This window comes from Rhinolophus sinicus, chromosome X, assembly GCF_036562045.2.
Source record: "Rhinolophus sinicus isolate RSC01 chromosome X, ASM3656204v1, whole genome shotgun sequence".
NCBI classification, from domain to species: Eukaryota; Metazoa; Chordata; class Mammalia; order Chiroptera; family Rhinolophidae; genus Rhinolophus; species Rhinolophus sinicus.
Window position 1 is genome coordinate 29,127,240 of NC_133768.1, and position 14,094 is coordinate 29,141,333.

The following is a 14,094-nucleotide window of genomic DNA, read 5'->3' on the forward strand; positions in this document are numbered from 1 at the left end:
TTTATATTTACTCATACTTACCTTTACCTCTTTATTTCTTTCTGTGATTCAGGTTACTTTCTAGTGTTCTTTTATTTAAGTTTCAAAGACCCCCTTCAGTATTGCTTATAGAAAAGGTCTGCTAATGATGAGGTCTGTCAGGTTTTGTTTATCTGGGAATGTCTTAATTTCATCTTCATTTTTGAAGGATAATTTTGTTGGATATGGAATTCTTGGTTGAGTATTTTTCTTTCAGTACTTTAAATATGTCTTCACACTGCATGGCCTTCATGGTTTTTGATGAGCAGTTGTTCATATTATTAAGGATCCCTTGTATAATGAGTCACTTTTCTTTTTCTGCTTTCAATATTCTTTCTTTTCTTTGGCTTTTGGCAGTTTTACAAATGTATCTGAGGGTAAATCACTTTGAGTTTCTCTTACATGGAATTCATTAAAATTCTTAACATGTTTAGATTAATGGTTTTCATTAGTTTCTGGTATTATTGGTCAATATTTCTTCAAATAGTATTTCTGCCTCTCTTTCTCTTCTCCCTACCAGGGATTCTCATTTTGCTTTATATTGGTATACATAATGGTGTTTTATAGATCTCTGAGGCTTTGTTCATTTTTCTTCATCCATTCTTTTTTTCTGTTTCTCAGACTGGATAAATTCAACCAACATTTTTTCATGTTGGCTGATTCTTTGTTTAGCCAGTTCAAATCTACTTTTGAATCTCTCTAGTGAATTTTTAATTTCAGTTATTGTGCATTTCAATGCCATTATTTATATGTAATATATATTATATATATATATATATATATATATATATATATATATATATATATATATATACATTTGTATATATGTCTAATGCTTGGAACTTTCTCAGGGGCAGTTTCTGTTTACAGCCTTTTTTATGTGTTTGGATCATTCATTCTTGTTTCTTTGTGTGTCTCAAAATTTTATTTTATTATTTTTGTTTTTTTAGTTTTCTTTTTTATTATTAGTTTCAGGTGTACAAAGCAATGTAATAGTTAGACATTTATACCCCTCACAAAATGACAACCCCCCTCCCCTAATCTACCACCCCTCCAACATCACACATAGCCACCACAGTTCCACTTACCCCATTCCCCGTGCTGCACTCCGCATCCCATGACTATATATGTTATATAATATATATAATATATGTATATATTATATAACATATGTATATTAAACCATAGTCGACACCCATCACTATTCAGCATCAGGTGCACACTGTCAAAATTTTATTTTCGAAAACGGGGCATTATAAATAACATAATATGCCAACTATGGAAATGAGAACCTTACCTTCACTCAGCAGTTGTTGCAATTTTTTGTTTGTTGTTATTAATGTTACTGTTCATTTGTTTAGTGGCATTTCTGAACTAATTCTGTAAGGTCTGTATTTCCTTTCTTGTGTGGCCACTAAAGTCTCTTAATTTAGTTCTTACCTAATGATTAACAGTGATTTCCTTATGCTTTAAATCAATAAATTGCCCATCCTTTGCTGAGAAATTCTGTACATGTGTTGGGGTATGTAATGATCACTCAAGCAATTTACAACTCTGCCTTGGCCTTCACTTATTTCTTGTGTAAAACCTCTAGGTCAGTCAGAGGTGAGAAATTAGGATTTTCACAGGTCTTCCTTGGTTATGTATACAGGAAATAAATCAGAGCTTTTGAAATTCTCTATTGAATATCTAATTTCTCTGTTTTTCCTTTAAGTTTTGGTCAGCCTGTTGTTTGCCAAAAATGTTATCAATGCCACAGATATTAAACAAGCTGTGATATTAAACAATGTATGATAATTGTTTTAATAAATACCCTGAGGTATTCCTATTGAGTGATCTCTGAGTTAGATAAAATAAAAGAAAGCTGTTAGAATGAATTTCCCCTCCCTCCCACCCCGGGAGCTATCAGAGTGGTCAAATAGTGAAAATTTTCTGGGTGTGGGGCTTTTTGGAAAGCTCCAAAACCCATTGTGTTCCCTCCACTTGCTTGCTAGGCTGCTGGGTTTTAGCCTACCTTGATAGAGACACTGCTGGTTTAAGGATACACAGAGCTAAGGAGAGCAGATGGGAAAAGACAAGTTAAAACAACGTAGAGCTTACTGTTATTACTGAAGTTTATGAATTTCTCTTAAATAAATGCTCCTTGGATTATTGCAAGATTCTGGTTAATATCTAGAGTTCTGAAAATGTTGATTTTGCCAGTTTTTCCCAGTGTTGTCGCTGCTTTCGTGGAGGACTGGATTTTCAGAGGTCCTAGTTCCACCATTTCCACTAACATCACCTGGACATTAATTACATATTTAACATACACTTGTATCTTACTTTAGGTTTTTTCAGTGTTTGGTCCTTATCTTCCATTAGAAACTGAAGCATTTGTTTCCTTCTAAGATATCTTTTAAAAATCATGAGCTGAACAGACCTGTGACTATTAAGAAGACTGAATCATCAATTAAAAATTTATCAACAAAGACTAGCCAAGGACCAGATAGCTTCACTGGATAATTCTACCAAATCTTTAAAGAAGTAATGCTAGTCCTTCTCAAACTCTTCCAAAAAATTGAAGAGAACACTTTCAAACTCATTTTATGAGGACAGCATTACCCTGATACCAAATCTGGACAAAGAGAGCATAAGAAAATAAACTAGTATCCAGTATCCTTGATGAATATAGATGCAAAAATTCTCAACAAAATACTGGCAAACTGAATTCAACACTACATTGAAGGATCATATGCTATGATCAAGTGGAATTCATCCCTCTGATGCAAGGATGGTTAAACATACGCAAATCAGTTGATGTGATAAACCACATTAGCAGCATGAAGGGTAAAAAATAACACGATCATCCCAATAGACTCAGAAAAGGCATTTGATAAAATTCAACACTCTTTCATGATAAAAACTTTCAAAAAACTAGGAATAGAGAGAAATTTCCTGAACATAATAAAGGCCACATATAAAAAGCCCATAGTAACATCATACTCAATGGTGAAAAAGTGAAAGCTTTACTATTAATAGCAGGAACAAGGCAAGGAGGCTTACTATCACCACTTCTACTCAACATTGTGCTGGAAGTCCTAGCCAGAGAAGTTAGGCAAGGAAAAGAGATAAAGTGCATTTATATTGGAAAAGATAAAATAAAGTTGTCCCTGTTTGCAGATGCCATGATTTTATACAGGGAAAACCCTAAACACTCCACCAGAAAACCTGTTATAACTAATAAATTTATTCAAGTTGCAGGATACAAAGTCAACATGTGAAGTTGTAGTGCAATGCATTACTCACATATTTATGGTGATACTGGGGTAAAGGAACCTTACTGTGCTGAGAGTCATATAAAAGTATAGCACATATGGTTACGTACACTACATAATACTTGATAATGATAACAGTTGACTATGTAATTGGCTTATATATTTATTACACTATGCTTCTTATCATTGTTTTAGAGTGTACTCTTTCTGCTTATTAAAAAAGTGTACTGTAAAACAGTATGCTGTGTTATGCCGGCAGCAGCCTCATCCATCTCGTTTTTACCATGTCTCTTAATTGCATCATTTTCTCTTGTGTGTGACTTAATCTCATGTCGTTTTATACAGTAACCTGGTGTACAGGCTTGTAGCCGAGGAACAGTAGGCTATACCGTGTGGCCTAGATGTATAGTAGGCTATGCCATCTAAGTTTGTGTAAGTATATGATATTTGCACAATGATGAAATTGCCTAACAACATATCTCTTAGAACATATGTCCATTATTAAGTGACACATGACTACATCTGAAAAGGATATTAGGAAAACAGTCCCATTTACAGTAGTATCAAAAAGAATAAAATTCTTAGGAGTAAACTTAACCAAGGAAGTGAATGACTTATACACTGAAAACTACATGACATTGATGTAAGAAATTCAAGAAAAAACAAACAAGTCTAAAGCCTTCCCATGTACATGGATTAGAAGACAATATTGTTAAAATGTCCATACTACCCAAAGTGACTACAGATTCAGTGCAATCCCCATGAAAATCCCATTGGCATTTTTTTTATAGAAATAGGAAAACAATTCAAAAATTCACATGGAACCACAAAAGACCCCAAATAGCCAAAACAGCTTTGAAACAGATGAATAAAACTGAAGCATCACACTTCTTGATTTCAAAATATAAAGCCAGTACAGTAATCAAATAATGTGGCCCGGAAAAATTACAGACATATAAACCAATGGAACAGACTAGAGAGCCCCCAAATAAATCCACACATATACGGTAAACTGATATTTGACAAGGGTGCCAAGAATACACAATGGGGAAATGATAGTTACTTTCATAAATAGTGTTGGGCAAAGCAGATATCCATATGCAAAAGAATTAAATTAGTCCCTTACCTTATACCCTAAACAAAATTCAACTGAAAATGAATTAAAGACTTAAACATAAGACCTGAAATCGTAAAACCTCCTATAATGAAAAAACATAGAGGGTAAGCTTCATGACATTGGTCTTGACTGATTTCATGGATATGACACCAAAAGCACAGGCAACACAGCAAAAATAGACAAGCGGGAGTACTTCAAACTGAAAACTTCTTCAGAGCAAAGGAAACAAATAAGTGAGAAGAAAACCTAGGGGATGGGAGAAAATATTTGCAAATTATATATTTGATAAGGGGTTAATATCCAAAAATATATAGGGAACTCCTACAACTTAATAGCAAAAAAAAAATAATGTCCCAATTTAAAAATGAGCTAAGTCATTAAACAGATATTTCTCCAAAGAAGACATATAGATATCCAACAGGTGTATGAGACGGTGTTCAACATCACTAATCATTTGGGAATTGAAAATGAAAACCACAATGAGATACTACCTCATACCTGTTAGGGTGGCTATTATCTAAAAACAAAAGACAACAAGTAGTGTTAAGGATATGGAGAATCTCTGATTTTTGTACACTGTTGACAGGAATGCAAAGTGGTGCAGCCACTTTGGAAAACAGTCGTGGAGTTTACTAAAATTAAATCTAGAACTACTGTATGATCCAGCAATCCCTCATCTCGTTACTTATCCAAAGGATTTGAAATCAGGACCTTGAAGAGATATTAGCACTCCCATGTTAATTGTGATACTATTCACAATAACTAAAATATGGAAACTTAAATGTTTATCAATAAGTGAATGGACAAAGAAACTGTGATATATACTAACAATGGAATATTATTCAGCCTTAAAGAAGAAATAAATCCTGCTGTATGTAACATGATTGAATCTTGAGAACATTATGCTAAGAGAAATAAGCCAGTCATAGAAAGACAAATTCTATTTGATTCTATTTACTGTGTTTCCCCGAAAATAAGGCCTAGCTGAACAATCAGCTCTAATGTATCTTTTGGAGCAAAAAGCCTGGGTATAATATAATATTATATAATATATTATGATATAATATAACATAATATGATATGATACCTGGTCTTATTTTACTATAAGACCAGGTCTTATATAACATTATATAACATTATATAAGACCCGGTCTTATTTTACTATAATGTAAGACCGGGTCTTTAATATATTATAATATAATACATTATGATATAATATAATATGATATGATATGATATGATATGATATGATATGATATAATATAGACTGGCTCTTATATTAACTTTTGCTCCAAAAGACGCATTAGAGCTGATGGTCTGGCTAGGTCTTATTTTCATGGAAACAGGGTATATGAGAGATCTAAAATAGTTGAACTCATAGAAACAGAGAATGGTAGTTTCTAGGGGTTGGGGAAGAGGAAAATGGGGAGTTGCTAATCAAGGTGTATAAAATTTCAGATATGCAAGATGATAAGATGAGATCCTTCTAGAGATCTGCTGTACAACATTGTGCCTATATATAAACATATTCTAATGTACCCTTAAAAATCTGTTTAAATGGTAGATCTCATATTAAGTATTCTTATCCCAGTAAAATAAAAGTTACTTTAAAAGTGGGAACAAGAGGTGTTACTCCACATCTGTGTTTCATATAACTAACAATTCTTCCAGTCACTTGTTTTGAAACAAAACCAAACCTGGTAGACCAAATCAGTTTCTTTTTGGACAACTTTCAACAGTATCATTTTGGTTTTCAATTCAAAATCTGTTTTTCCACACTAGACAGGACCCCTTTGCTTTAATTCTGGTCTATTCTCTAGTTTTTTCACATGGCTTCCCATGTATGTGATTCCAATCATTTTATTAATATAACTTCTCATCTCCAGGTCATAGGAGCATTAGAAAGCCAGGGTAATAAGCAGCACAGAAAGCAGCTTGCTTCCTTTCTCCCAGCCGCTTGAGGAACGTGGGTCTCTCATTGACTTAAGATTTCTTCCAGTTCCACCTGGTGAGATCTTGGCCTTGTTCTTTGCGCTGTCCTGTAGCATCTGCCATTTTTTTCTGGCAGGCATTGATGATTGATTATACTTTCGTGCTACCATTTTCTCCTCTTGTAATCTGACTGTGGAGTAAGCCTTTTTTTATCTGAAGCCATGGTCAGGGCCTTTATGTACCCTTCTATTTCCTTTGCCTTGTAGATGCACATTGTGGGGGCGGAGCCCCAGAAAGTAGTTTCCAGGCTCTCGGCCTCACATAGACAGGTGCCTGGCTCAGGTAGTAAATGGCCAACTGTGATTGCATGGCCATCAGCTGTGGCTAGTTGGCCGTCAGCTGTAACCAGTGAGCCATTGGCCACAATATAACTGCTGTGGCTAAGGAGAGAAGATGGCGGTTTGAGAAGAAAAAGAGAAGAAGGATGGGGCTAGCAAGGAGATGGCGGCTGGGCTGGCAAGCGTGGATGGCGGTTTGCGGACAGTGTGTATCCAGCCTCCAGTGAGAGTATAGTGCCGCCAGAGAGAATAAAGTGGTATGACTCCCCTACCTATGGCTCCGTGGGTGTTCCTTTTTGGCCTCACCATATCCTGCGTTCTTGTATGGGGAGCGGGAGCAGAGACCCCGCAGGCCGCCCTGCATGACAAATGGCGCAGCGAGCAGGGTCTCCCGCATGACACATGGCGTAGTCGGCAGGATATGGTGCCAGCCAAAGCTCTCCAAAGGACGGTGGAGCAGTTTGTGCATGTGAACACCCAGCCTGAGGAAGACCAGGAGGAGCAGCTGCCGGAGAGCTGGACCCCCGTGGAGGGGTGGGAGGACGTGGACGGTTCTCCCACCAGCACAGGAAAAGCCATGCAGCTGCTGCAGAGATGGAGCCCCGTGGAGAGGTGGAAAGATGTGGACGGTTCCCCAACCAGCACAGGCCGGAGAAAGCGAAGGTCGTTGCAGCCCTGTGGGCCGGGGAAGTTCCTGCTCAGGCAGCCCGGATGCAGGACTTATAGTCCCAGGAGGTAACGCTTGCTGAGTCCTCCGTGGGAGATGAGGGTGAGGTCAAGGTCGTCCTCACCCCCAGGACAGCCCTGGTGAATGACTATGGACTATGGGGAATTGCCTTCCATCCCTAATTTAATGGACTGCTTGACTGTTTGTTTGGGAACTGTTGTTAGTGGAACTGGGGGATATTTGCTTTTGTCTCTTGACTGGCCGCCATTGAGAATATGTAAGCACCTTGATTGTGAGTCGCTGTTGTTCCAGCAGGGTACCCTGAGAGGCACAGAGAGAGTGGCAGTGCCCTGAGAGCCCTGGCTGAGTCCAGGAAGTTTGGCTGAGCCCTGAAGGTACCCTGGCTGTGCCCAGGAAGTCGGGCTGTTCCCAGAGAGAGTAGTAGAGCCCTGAAGGTACCCTGGCTGTGCCCAGGAAGTCGGGCTGTTCCCAGAGAGAGTAGTAGAGCCCTGAAGGTACCCTGGCTGTGCCCAGGAAGTCGGGCTGTTCCCAGAGAGAGTAGTAGAGCCCTGAAGGTACCCTGGCTGTGCCCAGGAAGTCGGGCTGTTCCCAGAGAGAGTAGTAGAGCCCTGAAGTTACCCTGGCTGTGCCCAGGAAGTCGGGCTGTTCCCAGAGAGAGTAGCAGTGCCCTGAAAGCCCTGGCTGTGTCCAGGAAGTGTGGCTGTTCCCAGAGAAAGTGGCAGTGCCCTGAGAAATCCTAGCTGTGCCCGGGGAAACTTGTGGTACCCTAAGAAGTCCAGGAAGTCTGGCTGTGCCCAGGAGTACTGGTGGTGCCCTGAGAAACCCTGGCTGTGTCCGGGAAGACAGGTGGTACCCTAAGAAGTCCAGGAAGTCTGGCTGTGCCCAGGAGTACTGGTGGTGCCCTGAGAAACCCTGGCTGTGTCCGGGAAGACAGGTGGTACCCTAAGAAGTCCAGGAAGTCTGGCTGTGCCCAGGAGTACTGGTGGTGCCCTGAGAAACCCTGGCTGTGTCCGGGAAGACAGGTGGTACCCTAAGAAGTCCAGGAAGTCTGGCAGTGCCCAGGAGTACTGGTGGTGCCCTGAGAAACCCTGGCTGTGTCCGGGAAGACAGGTGGTACCCTAAGAAGTCCAGGAAGTCTGGCTGTGCCCAGAAGCACTGGTGGTGCCCTGAGAAACCCTGGCTGTGCCCAGAGAGCCTGGCTGTGTCCAGGATATTGCATTCACCCCAGGCTCCTCGCACAGGTCCCTCATGGAAGACGCTTGTCGCAGAGATTGTGAGGCGAGAGCCTGTAGGGGTGGAGTGTGGGGGCGGAGCCCCAGAAAGTAGTTTCCAGGCTCTCGGCCTCACATAGACAGGTGCTGGCTCAGGTAGTAAATGGCCAACTGTGATTGCATGGCCATCAGCTGTGGCTAGTTGGCCGTCAGCTGTAACCAGTGAGCCATTGGCCACAATATAACTGCTGTGGCTAAGGAGAGAAGATGGCGGTTTGAGAAGAAAAAGAGAAGAAGGATGGGGCTAGCAAGGAGATGGCGGCTGGGCTGGCAAGCGTGGATGGCGGTTTGCGGACAGTGTGTATCCAGCCTCCAGTGAGAGTATAGTGCCGCCAGAGAGAATATAGTGGTATGACTCCCCTACCTATGGCTCCGTGGGTGTTCCTTTTTGGCCTCACCATATCCTGCGTTCTTGTATGGGGAGCGGGAGCAGAGACTCCGCAGGCCTCCCTGCATGACACACATTTTGCCATTATTATCACCTCAGGTGGGGCAGGTGTACTCTGGCTAGACCCTGTTATACTGGCCATCTAGAAGGGCTCCCTTATATTCTCAGTGCTTTGAAGAGTTTTAGTGAGGTGGTTTTACTTTTAACTCTGCCTTTATTGTCCTTTCCTTGGACTGCCACAGGGACAGAGGCTGGGGATGTGATACCGTGTTTCTCCGAAAATAGGACGTAGCCGGACAATCAGCTCTAATGAGTCTTTTGGAGCAAAAATTAATATAAGACCCGGTTTTATTTTACTGTAACAGAAGACTGGGTCTCATGTAATGTAATGTAATGTGATATGATATGATATGATATGATATGATATGATATGATATGATACCTGGTCTTATTTTACTATAAGATCTTGTATAATATAATACCTGGTCTTATATTAATTTTTGCTCCAAAAGATGCATTAGAGCTGATTGTCCAGGTAAGTCTTATTTTCCGGGAAACATGGTATCACAGGTGACTCACAGTGGTCTCTAAGCAAATCTCCAATTCCTTCTGAATCTGAATCAATGTTCTTGAATCGAATTTGTCTAGACTCTTACTCCCATTAAATAAGCGTGTTCTTTATTCTCATGGAAATAGCCTCATGTTTCTAAGCCTGACACCCAGGGTGCACAAACCCTAGAAATTTCTCAACATGAGAATCCCTGCAGCATGAAAACATGGAATTTTTCTGGTAATGAGCTTCAGGACGTGAGGGTATTGACAGCTAACATTTTTAAGCAGACCAGAATAAAGGAGAAGCACGAAGGTGCTTGAATAAATAACTATGAAGATTTTTTTTTATTTTTGAGAAAGTCTGTACTACTAGTATTTATCTCTAATTTAAAGCATCTGCTTCAGTCCCTTTATAGTTTATGTGCTATAACTAGATAAACATACCAAATGCCATTTCCAAACTATTTTTCTGTTTAAAAGGGTATTATAGTAACTTACCTGTTATTCTTCCTAATTTTTCTTAGTTATGAAGCAGTATTAGGATTGTAACCTGTTGTATGTGCTCTTTGGGCCCATCCAGATTCCCATGACTGGACTTTTCTATCCATCTGTCACGTGTGGGTGTTGACTCTTGATAGGTTACGTCTTTCTCCTTCTCCAGAGGACAGCCTTTGGCTGAAGGAAGATGTCTCATGTAGAGATGCCTAGGTGTTTAAGCTTCACTATCACCACTGTCTCGGATGGCCCTGTTCTGCTTCCCCCTTTACTCCTGAGAGCACTCCCTCAGTAAATTACTTGTATCAGAATTTTGGGGATGCTAGTGTTTTACACATGTAGCGATCTAAATAAAATACCCGCAACTGGCTATGGTATCGACAAAAAAGGCAGGATAAGAAACCTATTATAGCTTTTTAGAGAGTTCATTGAGCTATGTGTTCTCTCTTTTAATAATGTTCTATTAGCACTGTGTTGTGTTAACTTAATGTCTTACATTTATTAGCATGGTGTTATATAATAGCTTTAGTTTTATGTGTGAGAAACAGTACATAGGATACTGTGATTAGGTTTAAAACAAAGTTTCGTCTTTTATTACCTCTGTTTAGAACTCTGAAAATATAGAATACATCAAATAATTCTCTGTATTCTGAAGTTTATTTTGTAAAAATAATTAGGTTTCATTATGTATTTCTGTGTATTTCTTCTCAGTTTCTACTGTGTGTGGTTCTGAAAGAAGCAGAACAAAGCTAGTTCAGCTAAAGCCACCATTTGTATTTCTATACAGAGCTTCTCCTTTATGTCTCTATTAGCATTTATATCCAGACGAAATGGACTGGACAGTCTAGAAGGAAATAAGAAACATTTCCTTTAACTTTTCTTTCAGTATGGAGCTGAGCCCAAGTGGTCAAATCTGTGGTTTTCCTCCTTAGGATCCCAACCTAACTCTTAAAAAATTAAACATGCCTATAACACGTTTATAAAACTTAGATCTCAGAGGCAGTTATGTGACCTCATCTTCATAATTCTTATACTAAGGAGTTGATTTGCTCCTATTAAGGCACAGAAAACAATAAAAAAAAAGAAGTCCTGTTCCACTGTTTCCTTAAGGTATATGTGTTTTTCCATAATAATGAATCTGCTTTAAGGAGACTCGCTCTATTTTTAGACATAGTGTGCTTTTGAAAGATTTTTATATCAGTGACTTTTCATTGCATGTCTTAAGTTCCTTGGCAGGATAAATCCAATTTCTGGGCAGTCTATTCTGCTCCACTGAGCTGTAACTTCATAGTACATTTTAATATTTAGTAAGGTTTAAACTATGTAAATTTGTTTTTTTGTGTGTGTGTGAACTAATCTAAAATACTTAATTTTTTTCCAATTAGATCGTCTTGGAAAATACACAGCTAATATTCCTTTGCGTTTAAATGATAATCCATTTTGCTATCAAACATTATATCTGGTTGGAGAGGTAAAATCACCTACGTTACTGTTTAAACCTCCATTCATATTTTTCACCCCTGTTCCTTTGGATGTAACAGCTGTGATGGATATCACCATTTTACCTCAAAGTTATTTCAGGTAAATGCTTCATGTGAATTTACCATATTTTCCTTATGTGCTTTTTTGTTTGTATTTGTGTTTTATGAGTCATGAGCAATGTCTGACTTGTTGCTATAGTTGGAACAAAGTATTACAGTGTTTAACTGTATATTTAAGTTAAAATACAAAAAAAATAACATTTAGTTATCTCATAATTAGTCATTTAATTTTCTTATAAAAATTTTTGATCCGTCTCTCTTCACGGTATAAGAAGCAAGCTTAAAAACTCAGTGTATTAATTTTCTATTGCGGTGTGACAAATTACCACAAACTTGGTGCCTTAAAACATGAATTGGTTATCTCACAGTTTCTTTGGGTCAGGAGTCTGGGTCCGTTCAGTTGTATCCACTGCTCACGGTCTCAGTAGGCAGAAATCAAGGTATGAGTTGTAGCGGCAGTCTCAGCTGAGGCTCAGTTCTCCTCCAAGCTCTCTGGTTGTTGGTGGAATTTATTCTTGCGGTTATAGCACTAAGACGTCATTTTCTTGCTAGCTGTTGGCTGGGACCACTCTCAGATCTTATAGGCCACCCTCAATTCCTGGCCTTGTGGTTCCTCCTCATACCATGGAACTTTACTTATTCAAAGCAGAAGTAGACCATCTTTCTGACTTCTCTGTCTCTGACCTCTAAACCTTATTTTAAGATCTCCTGTATTTGTGTGATCTACCCATGGTAATCTCCCTTTTGCTTTACTCAAATTCATTTGATTAGGGACCTTAATTATATATGGAAAGTCCCTTTATCAATGCTACATAATATAACTTAATCACCAAAGTGGTATCTCATCACATTCATAGGTCTGGCCACCCAAGGGTTGGGAATTATACAGAGTTTGTACACGAAGAGACAGGACTCTTGGGGGCCATCTTGGAATTTTGCCTAACTCGTGCATACACTTAATTGAATGCATGTTTTCATAAAAAAAAAATTATAAACAGCCCAAACCCCGATACTATATTGGTCTACATACCGTGTTTCCCCGAAAATAAGACTGGGTCTTATATTAATTCTTGCTCCAAAAGACGCATTAGGGCTTATGTTCAGGGGATGTCCTCCTGAAAAATCATGCTAGGGCTTATTTTCCGGTTAGGTCTTATTTTCGGGAAAACACGGTACATTGTGTGCCCTCACACTGCAAAACAGGTAGATTGTGTGTGTGTGTGTGTGTGTGTGTGTGTGTGTGTGTGTGTGTGTGTGTTTATTTATTTAATCAATGGGCTTCTGAGAAGTATGGTAGGTCTCCAAAGGGCTCAAATCAAATCAAACCAAAAAAATACATACTTATAAACTGAAAGCAGAGGAGGAGTGGTGAGCTGTAATACCATGCCGAATGCAGGCTTGTTCTTCAATCTCAGGACAACTTCAAGGTAGGAAAATTTAATCTCAGATTCCTGGATTAATCTAGGAACAATGGAAGAGGCTAAAATGGTTCCATATGAGTAAGTCCTTCTATCTATCAGCAGAAGCGAGCAAATCTTCTCCATCTCAGTGGTTCTGAAACTTTAGTACACATTAGATCACTTTTTAAAACAGGTTGTTGGGTCCCATTCCCAGAATTTATGGTTCAGGAAGCCTGGAATGAGATGTAATCATTTGTACTTCTAATAAGTTTCCAGATGATACTGATGCTGCCGAGCCATGGACCACACCTTGTGAACCTCTTCTCTAAATGAAGCCATCCTCCATTTGGGCCCCTATTTCAATTTCCACATATTTCTACCAACGGTACATGAGCACATGATCAGGCATCACAAAATTCACATGGAGGAAAGACTCTATAATTTAGTCAGCACAAAAAACCATCTTGAGATTTAGACTCTTAAGTAATTCAGAGATTGGAATTATCAGATACAGAATATAAATAATGTATTTTTAAAAGATAGCATTATAAAAACTTAGTAATTAACATGGGATTATATAATATATATTTGAAAATGAACCAAATATAACTGAGAAATTTTTGTTTAAAAGTGTATGTGGTAAAAATGTAAGGGCATCCACTAAACCTAAGATTGTATAAATAAACAAGCGACTAGCGGTAGAGAAACAAAACCTCAGTTAACTTGGTAAGAGAAAAAGACTCATACTTTAAAAAGTAAAAGAAAACTAAAACAAAAATGGTGGCAAAATCTCTAAATAGTTGGGTAATACAATAAAATGTAAATAAATTACTCTAGTTAAAAGAATGTTATAGTAAATAAGAAAAAAATTAAATTGCCTATTAAAAGGAGTATATATGAAACATAAGGACAAAGAAAGATTGAAGGAAAGTAGGGTTTCTCAACTTCAGTACTGTTGCCATTTTGAGGAGGATAATTCTTTTCTGTTGGAGGCTATCCAACATTGTAGGATGTTTAGCGACCTCCCTGGTCTCTCCCCAATAGCACAGCTCCCTAGTTGTAACAGAAGAAAAATGTCTCCATGCATTGCTACAGGTCCT

The 14,094-nt window shown here is 38.8% G+C and overlaps 1 protein-coding gene across 1 annotated transcript in view; it reads left to right on the plus strand.

Annotated features, from left to right (window-relative positions):
• CFAP47 (cilia and flagella associated protein 47) overlaps positions 1-14,094 on the plus strand; it is a 374,794-nt gene that overhangs the window by 106,307 nt on the left and 254,393 nt on the right. Inside the window, exon 25 of the mRNA XM_074323826.1 lies at positions 11,439-11,634. Within this exon, the coding sequence (XP_074179927.1) occupies positions 11,439-11,634 (196 nt within the window). The remainder of the gene's footprint in view (positions 1-11,438; positions 11,635-14,094) is intronic.